Source organism: Gavia stellata, chromosome 5 (assembly GCF_030936135.1).
Source record: "Gavia stellata isolate bGavSte3 chromosome 5, bGavSte3.hap2, whole genome shotgun sequence".
Lineage (NCBI taxonomy): Eukaryota > Metazoa > Chordata > Aves > Gaviiformes > Gaviidae > Gavia > Gavia stellata.
Window position 1 is genome coordinate 36,669,454 of NC_082598.1, and position 14,812 is coordinate 36,684,265.

At 40.1% G+C, this 14,812-nt stretch overlaps 1 protein-coding gene across 3 annotated transcripts; it reads left to right on the forward strand.

Annotated features, from left to right (window-relative positions):
* Positions 1–279: 279 nt before the first annotated feature.
* On the forward strand, positions 280–14,216 carry CASP3 (caspase 3). Of its 3 annotated transcripts, none has more exons than XM_059817469.1 (8): positions 280–298; positions 4,866–4,972; positions 6,234–6,326; positions 8,597–8,721; positions 9,196–9,324; positions 11,031–11,206; positions 11,721–11,838; positions 12,757–14,216. In XM_059817469.1, exons 3-8 carry the CDS (start codon positions 6,253–6,255, stop codon positions 12,981–12,983), a joined length of 849 nt encoding a protein of 282 aa, XP_059673452.1. In that variant the 5' UTR covers positions 280–298; positions 4,866–4,972; positions 6,234–6,252; the 3' UTR covers positions 12,984–14,216. The 3 variants fall into 3 exon arrangements, with proteins under 3 accessions (XP_059673452.1, XP_059673453.1, XP_059673450.1); XM_059817470.1 differs by lacking the exon at positions 280–298 and adding an exon at positions 301–340; XM_059817467.1 differs by lacking the exon at positions 280–298 and adding an exon at positions 311–340 and having other exon boundaries at positions 4,837–4,972.
* Positions 14,217–14,812: the final 596 nt, after the last annotated feature.

Here is a 14,812-nt window from a genome sequence, read left to right on the forward strand (position 1 = left end):
CTCCTCAGCCACGGCGCTCGGGCCGGCCCCACGCCACCTCCCCTCAGGGCCGGGAGCCGCCGCGCACGGCGGGGAACGGCCTCGAGGGGGGCGGGGGGGAGCAACTCCCGCCGACACCGACTCACCGCCACAGCCCGCGCGCCGCCGCCCTCGGTGTTTGAACTACATGCCGCGGAGGCGGGCGGGCGGACGGGTTCCCCCGCCCCGCGCAGGGAGGAGCCAGAGGGGCCGCGAGGCGGTGGCGTACGCGGGCGCTCCTCCCTCCGCGCCGCACCGAGCCGAGCCCCGGGGAAGGCAGGTCAGAGTGCGGCGCCGGTGGAGCGGGCAGGCGGCACAGCCGGTGGGTGGTGGCGGCAGCGGGGGTGCCGGGCTGCGGCCTCGGCGGCTGGGCCGAACAAAGCGGTGGGGTGGGGCCGGCTGGCGCCCGCCCGGGGCCGGCTGTGGCTCTCGGGCTCCGCGGGGGTCTCGGTCCGGCGGCGGCGGCCGCCCGCAACGCTCCCGCGGGGAGCCGGCTGAGGGGAGTGGGAGCCTCCCCACGCCCGGGCCGGGAGGGGAGCCGCGGCTCGCCCGGAGCGGGCCCGGCTCACAGCGCCGCCTTCCCGCTCCCCTGGCTGCCCGCGGGGCTGCTGCCACAGCAGGCGCGGCGGCGGCGGGGCGGTTCGTTGCTGGGGGCGGATGTCCCCCCTCCGCCCGCCGCAGCGCTGTGCCTCCCGGGCGCGGCGGGAGGGGACCGGCAGCGGCGCCGACCCAGCGCTCGCCGCATCCCCCTCCCCGGAGGGAGAGCGCGGGGCCTTAGTTATGAAGTTATCTTAGTTATCCAGAAGCATGGGGCAGGCTGTTTGCTAATGTAGGCCTGTTTTTGTGGAGAAGCTGACTAAACAAAAGAGGGGGAAAAAAGGGAAAGAAGTGCTATAATTTTAAACTGCTTTCCGGTGTCCCTCCGATAGACTGTTAAATAACTGGAAACATAGGGCCTGAAACTGCATTTGGATCTACCAAAATAAGGCTTTGGAGACAGCGGGTTAAACCTCATCTAGAAAATGGCTCTGCAGCGACCCGGTTGCTAACAAAGAGTGAGTGTGCGACAGCCGAGAGGCATCGTCCCAAGATGAGGGTCACAGGGGCGGTGGCACGGATGCTTGCCTCTATTGTACTGATCCTGCCAGTGCAGGGGAAGCGTACTTGAGACCCTCACAGGCACTGTCACTAACTTCTTACGGCGTGTAGAAGGCCCTGTCCAAGGTGTTGTCAGTCTGTTCCCTGCTAGGTTGAAGGATAGCGCTGGTAATCTTATCTTTTACCCTCCAACTGGTAATTCTGTCCTTTAATTAGCTGCCTCTCGTCAGCTGGTAGATATGAAAATAACACACCTTGCCCTTAGCATTAAGGAGCCTGACAAGGCTGTTACCTGTTATGGTGGTGATGTGGTTAATGGCTATAGGTGAATTAATAAGCGAGAGTCCCATCTACTCGCAGAATAAATTCAGGTCTTGCTGGTTTAGCAGATTAATGCTGATTCACTAAAAGCACGTTTGCCTTCAGAAGATCAGAGTGCTGGCCCAATGTCAGTGCGTTCCAAAGACCTCATCCAGACACGAAGGAATGTGAAGGGTTGTCACGATGTTGGCATGCTTCCTTCAATAGTACTAGTAGTATTTAATAGTATCAGTATTTAATAGTAGTATAATGCCACACAGAAAATACAGTGGTACATATCAGATGTTTTTGGTTTTTTTCATACAGTCAGCTTCTGTATTTTCCTTCCATTAGTAATTAGATAATTATCAATTATCATTATACATTGTAGAATGGAAAATTATTAATTTTGCATATCTGCATTAGTAACACAATGTTCCGTGCCTATATTTATGTATGTAAAATACCTGCTTTGAATGCTTGACATTTTCTCTTCCAGTCATGTGACATGGAAAACTGTGCCCTTTTCTAATCTTTAAGGACATGTTTTATGATACTGATTCTTGTTTTGGACATGTATTTTAATACTGCTACAATCATTGTTTTGTAGCAGCTGACATATACTGAGCATGTGTTGTCTTGTCTCCTGTTGTTTGAATATTTCAAGATACAGTTGGTAACTCGAGACAATTCAGTTATTTGCTTCCTTCCCTGTCTGAGAAGCTTTGGTATTATTTTTATCACTATATCATTAATTTGCTTTGTTGGATCACAATTGAAATAAATATTGTTTTAAAAAGAAACCTGATGATTCTTATTGCAGTGGTGATATATGATGACGTGAATTTATTTTCATTAGGTCCAGGTAGAGTAAGTAAATCCAGGCTGGAATGGAGTAAAAATGTTGTTTTATTTATCATTTTCCTATCAAAAGAAAAGCATTGGAACAACTGCATTTATATAAGGCAAAAAGTATTTTTGCTTTTATTGCTGTACAGAGAGACTTTGGTCATTTTTGGTAGCTTGCTGAGCATACTTTTGGATCTTTTTGAACCAGTTTATTTTTTACTACTTAGTACCTGTAAAGATCATTATAGCATCATCTTTATATCCGCTATCTCTGTCTCACAGGGTTTTTAAAAAACCTTTTTTTTCCCCTCAAATAAAATATTGTAAAATAAGCATCCTAAAACCTACAGACATATTCTGCTAGATTAGAAAAACGCTGTTGCTCACTTCAGCTACTTGTTTTTTAAGTTTCCTTACCATTGAAAGTTTTTCTTACCTAAGCTTTCAGAGAAAATATCAAGGAGCAGAATAACTGTTTTTAATTAAATTCTTAATGCATTGTCCTGATTACTATTTTTTCCCCTATCCCTAGCAGTGTGAGATCATCCTCTACAGGGAAATGTGTATTCTGCCTGACAGAACATGACATTATTGCATTACCTAAACTAAGATGAGGCAATTCTTAGTAGTCTGTGAGAATCAGCACCATCCTCCAGAGAGCATTGCTGTTACCCTGACTAGTGCTTTAGAGCAGAAAACATACTGCTGATTAAAACGTGCATTTGAGTGCCGAGCAACAAAACAGATATCTCTTTGTGGATGTCTTTTGTTCTTTAAAGAAGTGCAGGTGACTTGGTGCGTTAAGGTGCTCAGAAATTGGTGGATATTAAATGTGAGTTTACAAATTCTATTCTGCAGATAAAGCACACATATTTTAAATGTATTAGACCCAGTTTTTCTTCACTCTCTCTCTAGCTTCTGTAAAGACTTAGACAAGCTCCAGTCGTGATGCAGTAGAATGCGGTAAGCTCTAACACTTCATTAAACAATTGAAACTGTAGGCTGTGAGCTAGGCTTGCAAAGGCTTTAGTAAGAAATATTTTTATGATACAGTATTACAAAATGCCTTCTACATTTTTCAGAAACAAAGTACTGTAGTTCATTGTAATTGTAGGTTTTGCGAGTTACTTCTTCAAATTTAATTGTTTCTTTGGCATTGGGTCAAGGACAGCAGTTTTAAAGTTTTAAGGTTGCAGAAGGGTCAAGGAGATAAGACTTAACTTAAGGTCACTTAAATGTTGAAGATCTTTCTTATTGTTTGCAGCATGCTTTAATATTTGTGTTACAGAAGCATTCAGTGGTCCCAGTCTGTTAGGTCTCCAGTCTGCCTACTTAAGTGTGCTGCTGTTCACCAGTGTTATTCCCACCAGCTTACTAAAAGCAGTCCCTAATGGGATGCAACAGTTCGTTTGGAGCACACCTGGTGTCAACCCAAGGCAGCTTAATGATCCAGTTACCCTCCCTAATGATTCTGAGGTCTCATCTGTTGGCCAGAGAGTTGTTAGCTTTCCCTATACTTTAGCTGAGTCTTTGTCCAAGTAGTTATTGGTAGCCCAGGCTTGCTCATATGATAGACAGGAGGTGGCCACAGCTCACATAGGTACATATTTACTAGTTTACGCTAGCTGGTTCAGGTGCTTGCAGCGCTGGCACTGCAGATCTTCACAGTGCCAGGCAGCTGGGATAAACAGCTGGGCTTCTAGCAGAAGCTGAATTCCATGCTCTTGTGGCTACACTGCTCTCAGTACACCTGCTGGATAGTTTCAACAATGGAGTTGTACATGATACTGTGCTTTTTTTATATGATGTGGTTCTTCATTACTGTTGGCAGACAAAGAACAAACAAGGAAGAAAGCTAACCTTTTCCTTGTCTCTCCTATTAATCCCAGCCACAGTGAAGAGTTTGGGTTGTGTTTCTGCACATAGTGCTTCTCCAGAAGAAGGAACAGCATGAGTTGCATCAGGATTGTGGATCAGTCTGGTTGGATGTTTTCCTACAAAATAAAGTTTTGTTTGAAAGTGTCAGTCTGAGAGCTCGGGAAAGCTGGGAATCAGCCAAGAATGATTGTGGTAGGGACAGGGTTGAAAGAGGCATAGAAACTCCTGGAAGCTGGGCTTTGCTGGAGCAGGGGAACTTCTAGCATTCTCGTCAATGAAAGCCATTCTTTCCACTTCACAGGGATCAGGAGCTTTGCTTTTCAGTTACAGCTGGGTGGACACACCAATTGTCATTCTAGACTAGACTTTCTTGTCAATGCTAATGCTCCCTGCCCAATGGTAAGACATAGGGTTGGGTCACTGTCATGCCACAGGTTTTAGGTACTTGAATTACCCTTTGGAAGTGCTTGTCTTTTTTCACATAGGGAACCTTTAAGGAATTAGACTTTGAAGTTAGGATGAATGAATCCAGATCATGGTGCTAGATAGGCAAGTTCAGCATTGTAGATGTAGTTCCTGCCCCATGATACTGTCTTTAAAGTAAATTTCTAAAATATAAAGCAAAAATGTATTTTAGAACTCTTATTTCTAAAATATAAAGCTTATTTGATACTTTTGTAATTTGGTTTTCAGGAAATTTCCTGTGTGCTGTTAATTTACAGATACAGTTCTCAAGTCTGGAACAATTTTGTGAGCCAGAAGATTTCTTTATTACATCAGTGCTCAGTATTCAGACTAACCTTGAAGATCTTTTGAAGTCACTAAAAATGTAAGTAAATGTCTTTAAAGAAAGAAGGAAAGAGGGTTATATATACCCAGATTAGTACTTCTGATGCATCAGTAATTATTGCCACAGAAAATGGATGTTCATGATGTACTAGCTAGAGTATAGATATGAAGTTAAGAGACTTAATAATAATATGATGGTGTAAGATGGCAAATATAGTTTGCCACCAAAGAACCTAAGCCTTAAATAAGAATCTTTGTCATATCTTACTTCCGCAAATCTTACCACTTGGTCTGGTTATTTGTACATCCCTATTTATAAATATCTTTAAAATTCTTGCCTTGTAGTGTCTTGTTTGTCTCTTGAGGTCTAAGCATTTATTTCACATTTATTACTTCGTCCTATCTGGCAATTTAACTTTATGATGCTTAATCCTTTTCTGAATCCTGGGTTAAAGGTAACTTGTGGTAATGTGTTCCATGAGTACACACAGAGTAATTGGGAGGGAGGTTATTGCTTTTTAAATTCATTTCTGGCTTAGTATCATTGATCATTTCTTGTCCTGTGTTCTAATCAAAAGTAAATAGCAGACCACAGAGTAGAGTTCATTTCATAAACTATTTAAAGTTATATTGTTGTGGTTTTATGTTATTTATATTGTAGTTGCCTTCACATACACCAATTGGGACTGGATGCAGTGTTGTTTCATTTGAAACGGAATGCAGAACAAGTATTTATTTCTCAAAATACTATGAGCCAAAATGTAATCTTCTATGTTAGTCTTTGCACATATCCGATAACTTGTATTGCTTCGTTTTGGATCTAGATTTCTCTCTTACTGAGATGGAAGGATCCATATATGATACAATATTCATAATACTAAAATGCTACTAATGCATGTAGGGACATTACAGTATTTTGAAGATTGTTTTCAATTTTTTTGTCTCTTATCCTGCTTTTTACAGATGTTTTAATCATTTGGTCATAGGGATCTGCACACTATTTTTCCCAGAGTTGTTTTAGAATGCAGTAATTTATAGAAGTATTTCATGTTCCTTTTTCAAATATAAGATATGTAGGGATTACTCAGAAATGCTAATTTTTGCCTGCCAACACTAATACTCCTAAGCTAAAGTTATCCTGTGTGAATATCCCCTTTGAACGTTCCTGTTTTCTCTATAATTCTAAAAATTGCTCCCTGATTGCATAAGGTTTTAAGGAGACCTAACAAAAATTAAGCAATCTGAAGATACAATTTCATATAAAAATTAACTCATATATTTTTATTTTCTTTGTTTTTAAGCTGATAATTAAGAGCCAAAATGGCAGACATAGGAGATGGACCATATTCGGGGGAAGATCTGACAGATGCAAAATCTATTCCTGGTTCCAAAGGGTGAGGTACTTTTGGTTTAAGTCTTCAATTTAAGTCTTGAGGAATCTTGTGCTGTAACAGAAGGCGAGAACCATAGAAGAAATAATGCTAAAAGGAAAAGTTTCAATTATGGTAAATTGTAATAATCATAAACAACTCTTAGAGATGTTGTACTGGCTTTGAAAATACACAGTCTCTGACAGAACAGGCCCGTGTATGTACAAGGAACTAAAAAGCAAAACACTTGAGGTGCAGTTAGACTTGGCTTAACACTATTGTCAAGTGGTTAACAGTTCTTGAAACAGCCCTGGGCTAAATGTTCACCTCTTTCCTTGAACTGCTTCTAGAGCTCACCTAAACCTGTGGTAGCCAGTTCAGCTGCTTGAGCTGACGTGCGGTAGAGTTACACGTGTGGAAGCACAAGTGCAAGGGGAACTTACAGGGCTGGAAGGGAGGAAACACAGGCCTGTTCTTCCTGGTGACAGCTAGTTGTTATGCTAGTGTAGCACTATCATCAGATTACACTCTCTCTGGGAACTTAATTTGTTTCTGAAGTCATTCTTTTTAGTATTTCAATGAAAATTAGATTTAAGAGCATTACAAAGTTTTTATTTGTAGAATACAATAAGATAGCGGGCCCCAATCTTGTAACCACTTACCCGTGTCCTTAAGTGAGAAAGTCCATGCCGACTTCAGCGTATATGGACTGAGTAAAATTGACAGCAGTTTCAGAGTCATGAGTGGTGGTGTAGTTGGTGCACACATTAAGGCAGAATTACAGCTGCATATAGAGTCTTGGTCATTTTCTAGGTTTTGAATGTTTACTTGTGAAAATTCGATGGTAATATGGCTTTTGGTCAGAATTCAGAATAGATTTACAATCTCAGAGCTGATCTTGCCTATCAGCTTTCAAAAGATGATAGTAAAAAAACTCAGCTGATTTCTTGTTGATATAATCATTTGTTTCCTTAAAGTATTTTTTTATATTCCTCTGTGCAGAGGCATTATCATTTTAGACACAGTTCTTCCTTGATTCTTTCAATTTTAAATTTGTTACAAGTTGCACAGCAGATTACTACAAATACAAATGACTCTCTACTTTTTTTTTAATTATTTGTGTATGTGCACATTTTACTGAACTTGAAGCAAAAGTTTTATTTGGGAGCATAACTACACAAAGCAGTTTTATTTATTTTAACCTCTGGGCAAGTACAGTCTTCACTAGTCTTAGATCTACCAACTGATTGCCCATATAACTTAGAATCATAGAATGGTTTGAGTTGGAATGGATCTTAAAGATCATCTAGTTCCAACCCCCCTTCCATGGGCAGGGACACCTTCCACTAGATCAGGTTGCTCAAAGCCCTGTCCAACCTGGCCTTGAACACTTTCAGGGAGGGGGCATCCACAACTTCTGTGGGCACCTTGTTCCAGTGTCTCACCACCCTCATAGTAAAGAATTTCTTTCTAATATCTAGTCTAAATCTACCCTCTTTCAGTTTAAAACCGTTACCCCTTGTCCTATCGCTATGCTCCCTGATAGAGTCCCTCCTCATCTTTCCTGTAGGCCCCCTTTAAGTACTGGAAGGCTGCTATAAGGTCTCCCCAGAGCCTTCTCTTCTCTAAGCTAAACAACCCCAACTCTCTCAGCCTGTCCTCATAGGGGAGGTACTCCAGCCCCCTGATCGTCTTCATGGTCCTCCTCTGGACCTGCACGAGCTGGTCCATGTCTTTTTTATGCTGGGGGCCCCAGAGCTGAACACAGTTACTCCAGGTGGTGTCTCACAAGAGCAGAGTGGAGGGGGAGAATCACCTCCCTTGACCTGCTGGTCACGCTTCTTTTGATGCAGCCCAGGATGCGATTGGCTCTCCGGGCTGCAAGCACACATTGCCAGGTCATATTCAGGTTTTCAACCACCAATACCCCCAAGTCCTTCTCCTCAGGGCTGCTCTCAATCCACTCATCGCCCAGCCTGTATCCATGTTTGGAATTGCCCCAACCCATGTGCAGGACCTTGCACTCGGCCTTGTTGAACTTCATGAGGTTCACACAGGCCCACCTCTCTAGCCTGTCAACGTCCCTCTGGACAGCACCCCTCTTCTCTAGAGTATCAACCACACCACTTCACTTGGTGTCATTGGCAAACTTGCTGAGGGCACTTCTAGGGAACAAGTAGCAAACTTTAACAGTTTCACTGGTTTTGCTGAAGTAACCTTACTTTAGTATTATTTTGAAACTAGAGAAGAGAGATAAGAAATTAACACTTAAAGTTTGTCTGATTTCTGTACAGAAAGAACCTACCTGCTAGCAAGTCTATGGACTCTGGAATTCTGCCAGACTACAGTTACAGAATGGATTATCCAGAGATGGGAGAATGTGTAATAATAAACAATAAGAACTTCCACAGACAGACCGGTACCACTTTCAAATTTTAAAGTTTTTTCCTTAATTCAGATAAATTAGTGGCATGTATTATTCTTCAAAATTAAATATGCAGACCTATTTTGATTGCAATCTAAAATTAAGTTTCAGTGCATTCTTCCAAATATGCGTAGAGGGTATAGCCGTAATGGGGAGAAAAATTGATAGGCAGTACAAGTCTGTCTTACCTTTTAGTCATGATTTCGGTTTTGTAAATAAAATCCTTTTCTATGTCTTTATATAGATAGGTAGATATAAAAATAAGTAAAATATAAATCTACAGTATAGGTACAGAAAGAGGGAGATGGTGTGCATGTGTAACAGTGCAATGTTTTTTCTATTAGAGTGGATCTTGAATAATGGAATAATACTCCAGACTGATACAGGTACAAGTGAGAAAAGAATTTGTTTCAATCAGACCGTGCCATCTATATCATATAAAAAATAATACGTTTCTCTTATGTATAGGTATGTCACCCCGTTCGGGTACAGATGCGGATGCTGCAAGCGTCAGAGAAGTTTTTATGAAGTTGGGATATAAAATAAAGATTAACAATGATCTTTCATGCGGGGACATTTTTAAACTATTGAAAAATGGTAAGTAATAATATGTTCAGTGTGTGTATTAAATTGACCACTGTTTCCAAATACATCTCTAGCCCTCAAATCTCTTCTTCCATGGTTCTTTTAGATATTTCACACCTACTGGTGGTTTATTGCAAAGGATGACATGTACATCATAGTTTCTATGTTTATTCATCTTTGCTGTCTCTCCATCTTTTGTGCCATGACTGTTGTCTCCGTATCCTTTCTCATCTTCTAAAGAAGGCTGGCAAAAGGCTGAAACTTAAATGCAGACTGATATATATTCTGACCATGGGATCACTGAAGCTCTGTGAGTTGGAAAGAAACCTGCTTAATTGGGTAGAGGGGTTCTGTGCTACATGCTTAGTGGTGTGGCCCAAGAGGTATTCTGATCAAGGGGCCAGAACTGCAAGTGTGTGGACTGAATTACTCTTTTAGAGAAACAACTCATGTTTTGTTTGAATCGTGAAACAAAACACCCTTCTGTCAAGTGAGAGCTTTATACTACTGTTTGTGTTAGTTCTGCTTTGTTTGGACTTGGCTACATCTAGACCAGTAAATTAAATGGTGCCTGGAGGTATCTGTAGCCCTGGAACACTGTCTATTCTAGTTAACTGTTGGAAGGTTCTCTGGCGTGACTGTGGCTCATGCCTACTGGCACTCTCATAGACTGTGCCAGGTCACAATTCAACAGTAAAAGTGCTCCAGGGATTATTCCCAACAACCAGTTAGCCTGCAGCAATCCTGTTTGTTTTTTTGTTTTGTTGAAAAATATAAGTGTTTGCTAACATAGATGTAGGTTCTTTAGTGCCAGCTAATGTTTATACCAGAGAATGCTCCCAGGCATGGTTAATTTATTAGTATAGTTGCAGCCTGTCTGTTGACAGTAGCTGAAAGTGAAAAGTCAGATTCTCTGACTTACCTGTGGTATAAGGCCTCCAAATAGACAGACTGCAGCCTAACTAGAGATTCCCAGAAAACAGCCTTTCCTGACTCTTCTAGATGCAGTGCTTGTCCATAGATCATAGAAATGCCTGAGTGTGCGTCCCCACAATGTCAGGCAACAAAAGACATCAGAGAATATCTGTTCTATGCTCTTTGCGTACCGCAAGATGGAAAAAAAATATAAAACAACAAACACTTTATATCAAGCTTAAATGTCTTTAAGTACAAAATTCAGAGGCTTAAAAAAATCTTTCTGGACCTTGCAAGAGTGAAAGAGAGGAGTAATGCTAGTACCTAGGTCCCTGCAGCAGCAACAACTTTCATGCTACATTCAGTTCCCATGTAATCCAAGTAGTTGAAGCATCTCTGATTGGAAAGAGAGGTCAGACTTGCCCATCCTTTCCTAAAACTCAGAACTTCCCATCAGTCCAATCCCAGATCACAAGACTGTTGACCATTACTGCATGAGCAAGGTGTACCATTCAGACTTTGAGACACTGTGGGAATACCCTCTTTGTCTCCTCATGGTGTTCCTGGCCTAGTTCTGTGGCCATGTCTTAGAATGGGTAGGGTTGGCCTTTAATTGGGGGTTTTCTGTGTCCAGCCTCCTGAAGTAAAGTAGGCTGTCTCTTTTTGTTTAGGCATGAAAATTGGTTGGATGTTTCTAAACATGGGGATTAGTTCTTAAAGACTTCTGTCATATAGGAAGCATCAAATGTTCAAAGCTTTTAGGGAATGCAAGAAGTTAAGATAATTCTCTTTTTTCTTTCAAGTTTCTGAAGAAGATCACAGCAAGCGAAGCAGTTTTGTTTGCGTATTGCTAAGCCATGGTGATGAAGGATTCATCTATGGTACAGATGGCCCTCTTGAACTGAAAGCACTAACAAGCCTTTTCAGAGGTGACAGGTGCAGAAGTTTAGCAGGAAAACCCAAGCTCTTTTTCATTCAGGTGATGTACAGCTGAATAATGATCATCAAATCAGCTGGATACTTTTAAAAAAAATTGTTTCCTGTTAATTATTATTGAAAAAAATTTAATTATTTCTAAAATTGATTTAAATGGAATTACTTTCAGAATAAGATTCTCTTCAGGTCTGAAAGTGGTACAGTCTGCCATATGAGGTAGGCAGCATTTGTAATAGCTGAGATTGCATTACCTTAATTCTATCGATTAAGTAAAATCTTTCTGAACACTAGCCAGCATTTTAGTGAGTTTCTGAATGCACTTTTGAACGAATATCTATCTTAATCAAACTGTGTAGTTGATTTAAGTAAATGCTAGTTACTTTTCTTCTGAGCCTGTCTAATGGAAATGTGACATATAAATTCTTGGGGTTTTTTGCAGTTTTTTAATCGGAATATTATAATCTTTAAAACAGAAAAAAAACCAAATAGTATTCTGATCATGATCACTGCCTTTATTTCTTTATTTTTTATTTTCCATTCTTCTTTCCACCAAATAGGCTTGTAGAGGGACAGAATTAGATTCCGGTATTGAGGCAGACAGTGCATCAGAAGAAACAGTGTGTCAAAAAATACCTGTAGAAGCAGACTTCCTGTATGCATATTCTACAGCTCCAGGTGAGAGACTTGCAAAGAATTTTTTGTTCCTGAAATTGTGTCTATATATCAGCTTGTATTGATATTGTAAATGACAATTTGCAGGTGTATCCAGTTAGTGGATGACTACTTCATTTGTTCTCTTTCAAGGAAATACGAATTTTCTTCCCTCAAGTTGTTTTTTCTCCCCTGATCTAATTTCTTTTTGAGGTAGTTGCTATTCTCAGTTACTACAAAAAAACCCAACAAACCCTGGATATAAATCTTTCCCACTAGCAAACCCTCTAATGTTCATCTGCTATAAATTCAGTTAATCTGAGTTGTGCAAATAATTTACAGCAGGAAGTAAAAGGTATTATTAGTTCTGAGAGAACAGAACAATCGGATATCTTTAGATGCATATACAGAAGTGGGTGATAAACACCAGCATATTATTTGCCTATCGACTCTATTTTCATTGCCTCCTTAAGCAAAATCAGTAGTGGCAGAGCCCTTAGTATGTCCTTTATGTTATCAGTTAGTAGAAGTAGGTTCCAATCTTTAATTCATGCATGTAGTCCTGAAGATAGTGACGCTGAGATTCATTTCGCATCTTGGCTCCATCTGTACTGTCATCTCTTCTTCGTATAGGTGCACTCTATAAAGAAGTAGTAGCTGATTAATGGCTGAGACTGTTGCAGCAGCAGATAGTTTTCCTGCCTTTTGATTTTCTACCTACTTAAAGTTTTCTTAGATTAGAAAAGATGACAGGATTAGAAAAATCTTTTGAGTTGGAATTTGGGGAGATTACCAAATCTAATTTTGTTGCTTAGTGGTTTTAAGTTTTTATTTTAAAACACTGATTGCTATCGGAAACAATGTATTGTTCCCCTAATTGCTCTCCTGTCCTGTATCAGAGGCTGCTACATCTGATCAATTTGATATCTCTCTCTTCCACAGGCTATTACTCCTGGAGGAATTCAGCTGAAGGCTCCTGGTTTATTCAGTCACTGTGTAAAATGCTGAAGGAAAACGCAAGGAAACTTGAACTCATGCAGATTTTAACTCGTGTAAATCGCAGAGTGGCAGAGTACGAGTCCTGTTCAACTCGGCAGGATTTTAATGCAAAGAAACAGATTCCGTGCATTGTCTCTATGCTCACCAAAGAGTTTTACTTCCCTCACTAAAAGAATTTCACCTTGTAATTTTTCAGTTCATGGTTTTTATCTGTAATTTATATGCAATGTTAGTATGGAATACCACTCTTAAATCTGAATTACTGTTCACTACTGTGTGTGGCATAATGAACTGTCTCAAAGTTAGATATGTCTATTATTAGAAGTAAAAAATAGTATGGCTGTGTTAGAAATGCAAACTTGAGTAGTTGAAGCACAGGCAATTTGAAAATAGTGCTCTGAGTATCTCGAAAAATTAGGAAGAGGAGACTGAAGAAAGGTCAGATCACTCATCAGATCTATTTGGTGCTACATTTCACTTTGCTGAAGGGGCAGAGAAAAGAAACAGTTTTTGTAAATAGTTTGGTTTCATATCTTTGCCAATAGGAAGGAGATTCAGAATGTGATATATTTACTAATTATGGCAATACAATAGTAGTGTCATCATACATTTCTTCTTAACTTGAGTTCTTAAAGTTTAGGTTACAAACTAACCTAAACTGTTTTTATAACCTGGGGCATAAACTGTGGATAACAGCCATTTCATTTTTTACATACAATTAGGAAGCATAGTTAGAATACAGTCAATTTTTTCCTGATCATTTTATAATGTTTTATATGGAGTATTAGGTAAAGCAATTAATATCAACACAGTAGCTGTTTCAAAACAGATTTTGTATTGCTGACCTTGAAGCTGAGCAATTAAGGGACCAGTCTTCTAAAATTTCTTTTTCTGCAGCTCCCTAAGGGGGGAGCTGTTGGGGCATATTTTGGGCTGTAAGAATCAGTGCAAAAGGAAGTCTACATTCTGAATAGTCTGCTTTCCTCTTTCTGGCCATAAATTGGAGTGGGTTTGCTTTGTGCTACGTGCGTACCACATTTAATCTGTGTGGAAACCTAGATTTGTGGTACTGGAGAAATTTCGTTTCTGAACTTTAATGTCAATTTGAGTTAATTACAAGACTTTAGCTAAAATATGTTAATGAATAGTGAATTTATATCTCTTGACTCTGAATTTTGTGGAACAGGCTTTTACAAAATTGTTAAAAATTTTTGTTGATGTTTTATCTTATGGCAGTCTTTTTAAGATCAGAGGAAGATAGAATGGTAAATAAGGTGCTTGCAAAACAAGACTTAAAACTCTTTAAATTGCGTAGCATAAACAGTGTTAGCAAATTGGTGCTCACTTCCAGAAACATTTGGGGGTTTTTTCAACTTAAATTAAATACTGTTTCCTAAATGGTATCATGCTTTTCTATGTGTATTATTTGTTTAGGATCTGATAGCTTTTGCAAATTAATTTTAACTTTAATTATGTCTCTTTTTCTCAAAGTACTACTTTCCCTTTCCTTCCCCATCTGCCTTCCCACCTGAAGTTGAAAAGAAGCTGCTCTAAAGCATTGTATAGGGTATAGCCAGGTAATAAGAGTAGTGATTGAGGCATTGGAAATGCAGGTTCAGAAGTTATGCAGAGGAGGCAATTTTAAACATTGTAGATGAGTTCTCTGCCTGCCTGCTGAATAGGAGGAATCTTGTCTCTCTCTTGTAGAAATGTTTTGTGAGAGAGGGGTAGTCTATTTTAACTGATTGAAACTTCAGTTCCAGGCAGATTTATTACCCATGCTTCTGTTGAAAAACTAAATAGGCCCCTGTTAAACCTACCTAAAAACAACACTTACAAAAACCTATAGGTAGGTTTCTTCATGTAGGTTTTGAATTTACAACAAGCAGCTGCACAGTTGTGTGTTGTAAATGACTGACAGGACTTGTGTTAGTCTACTTCAAAGTAATTGGGAATAGGAATGTTCCTTGAATTATTAGTTATTTTGCTGTGAAAAAGT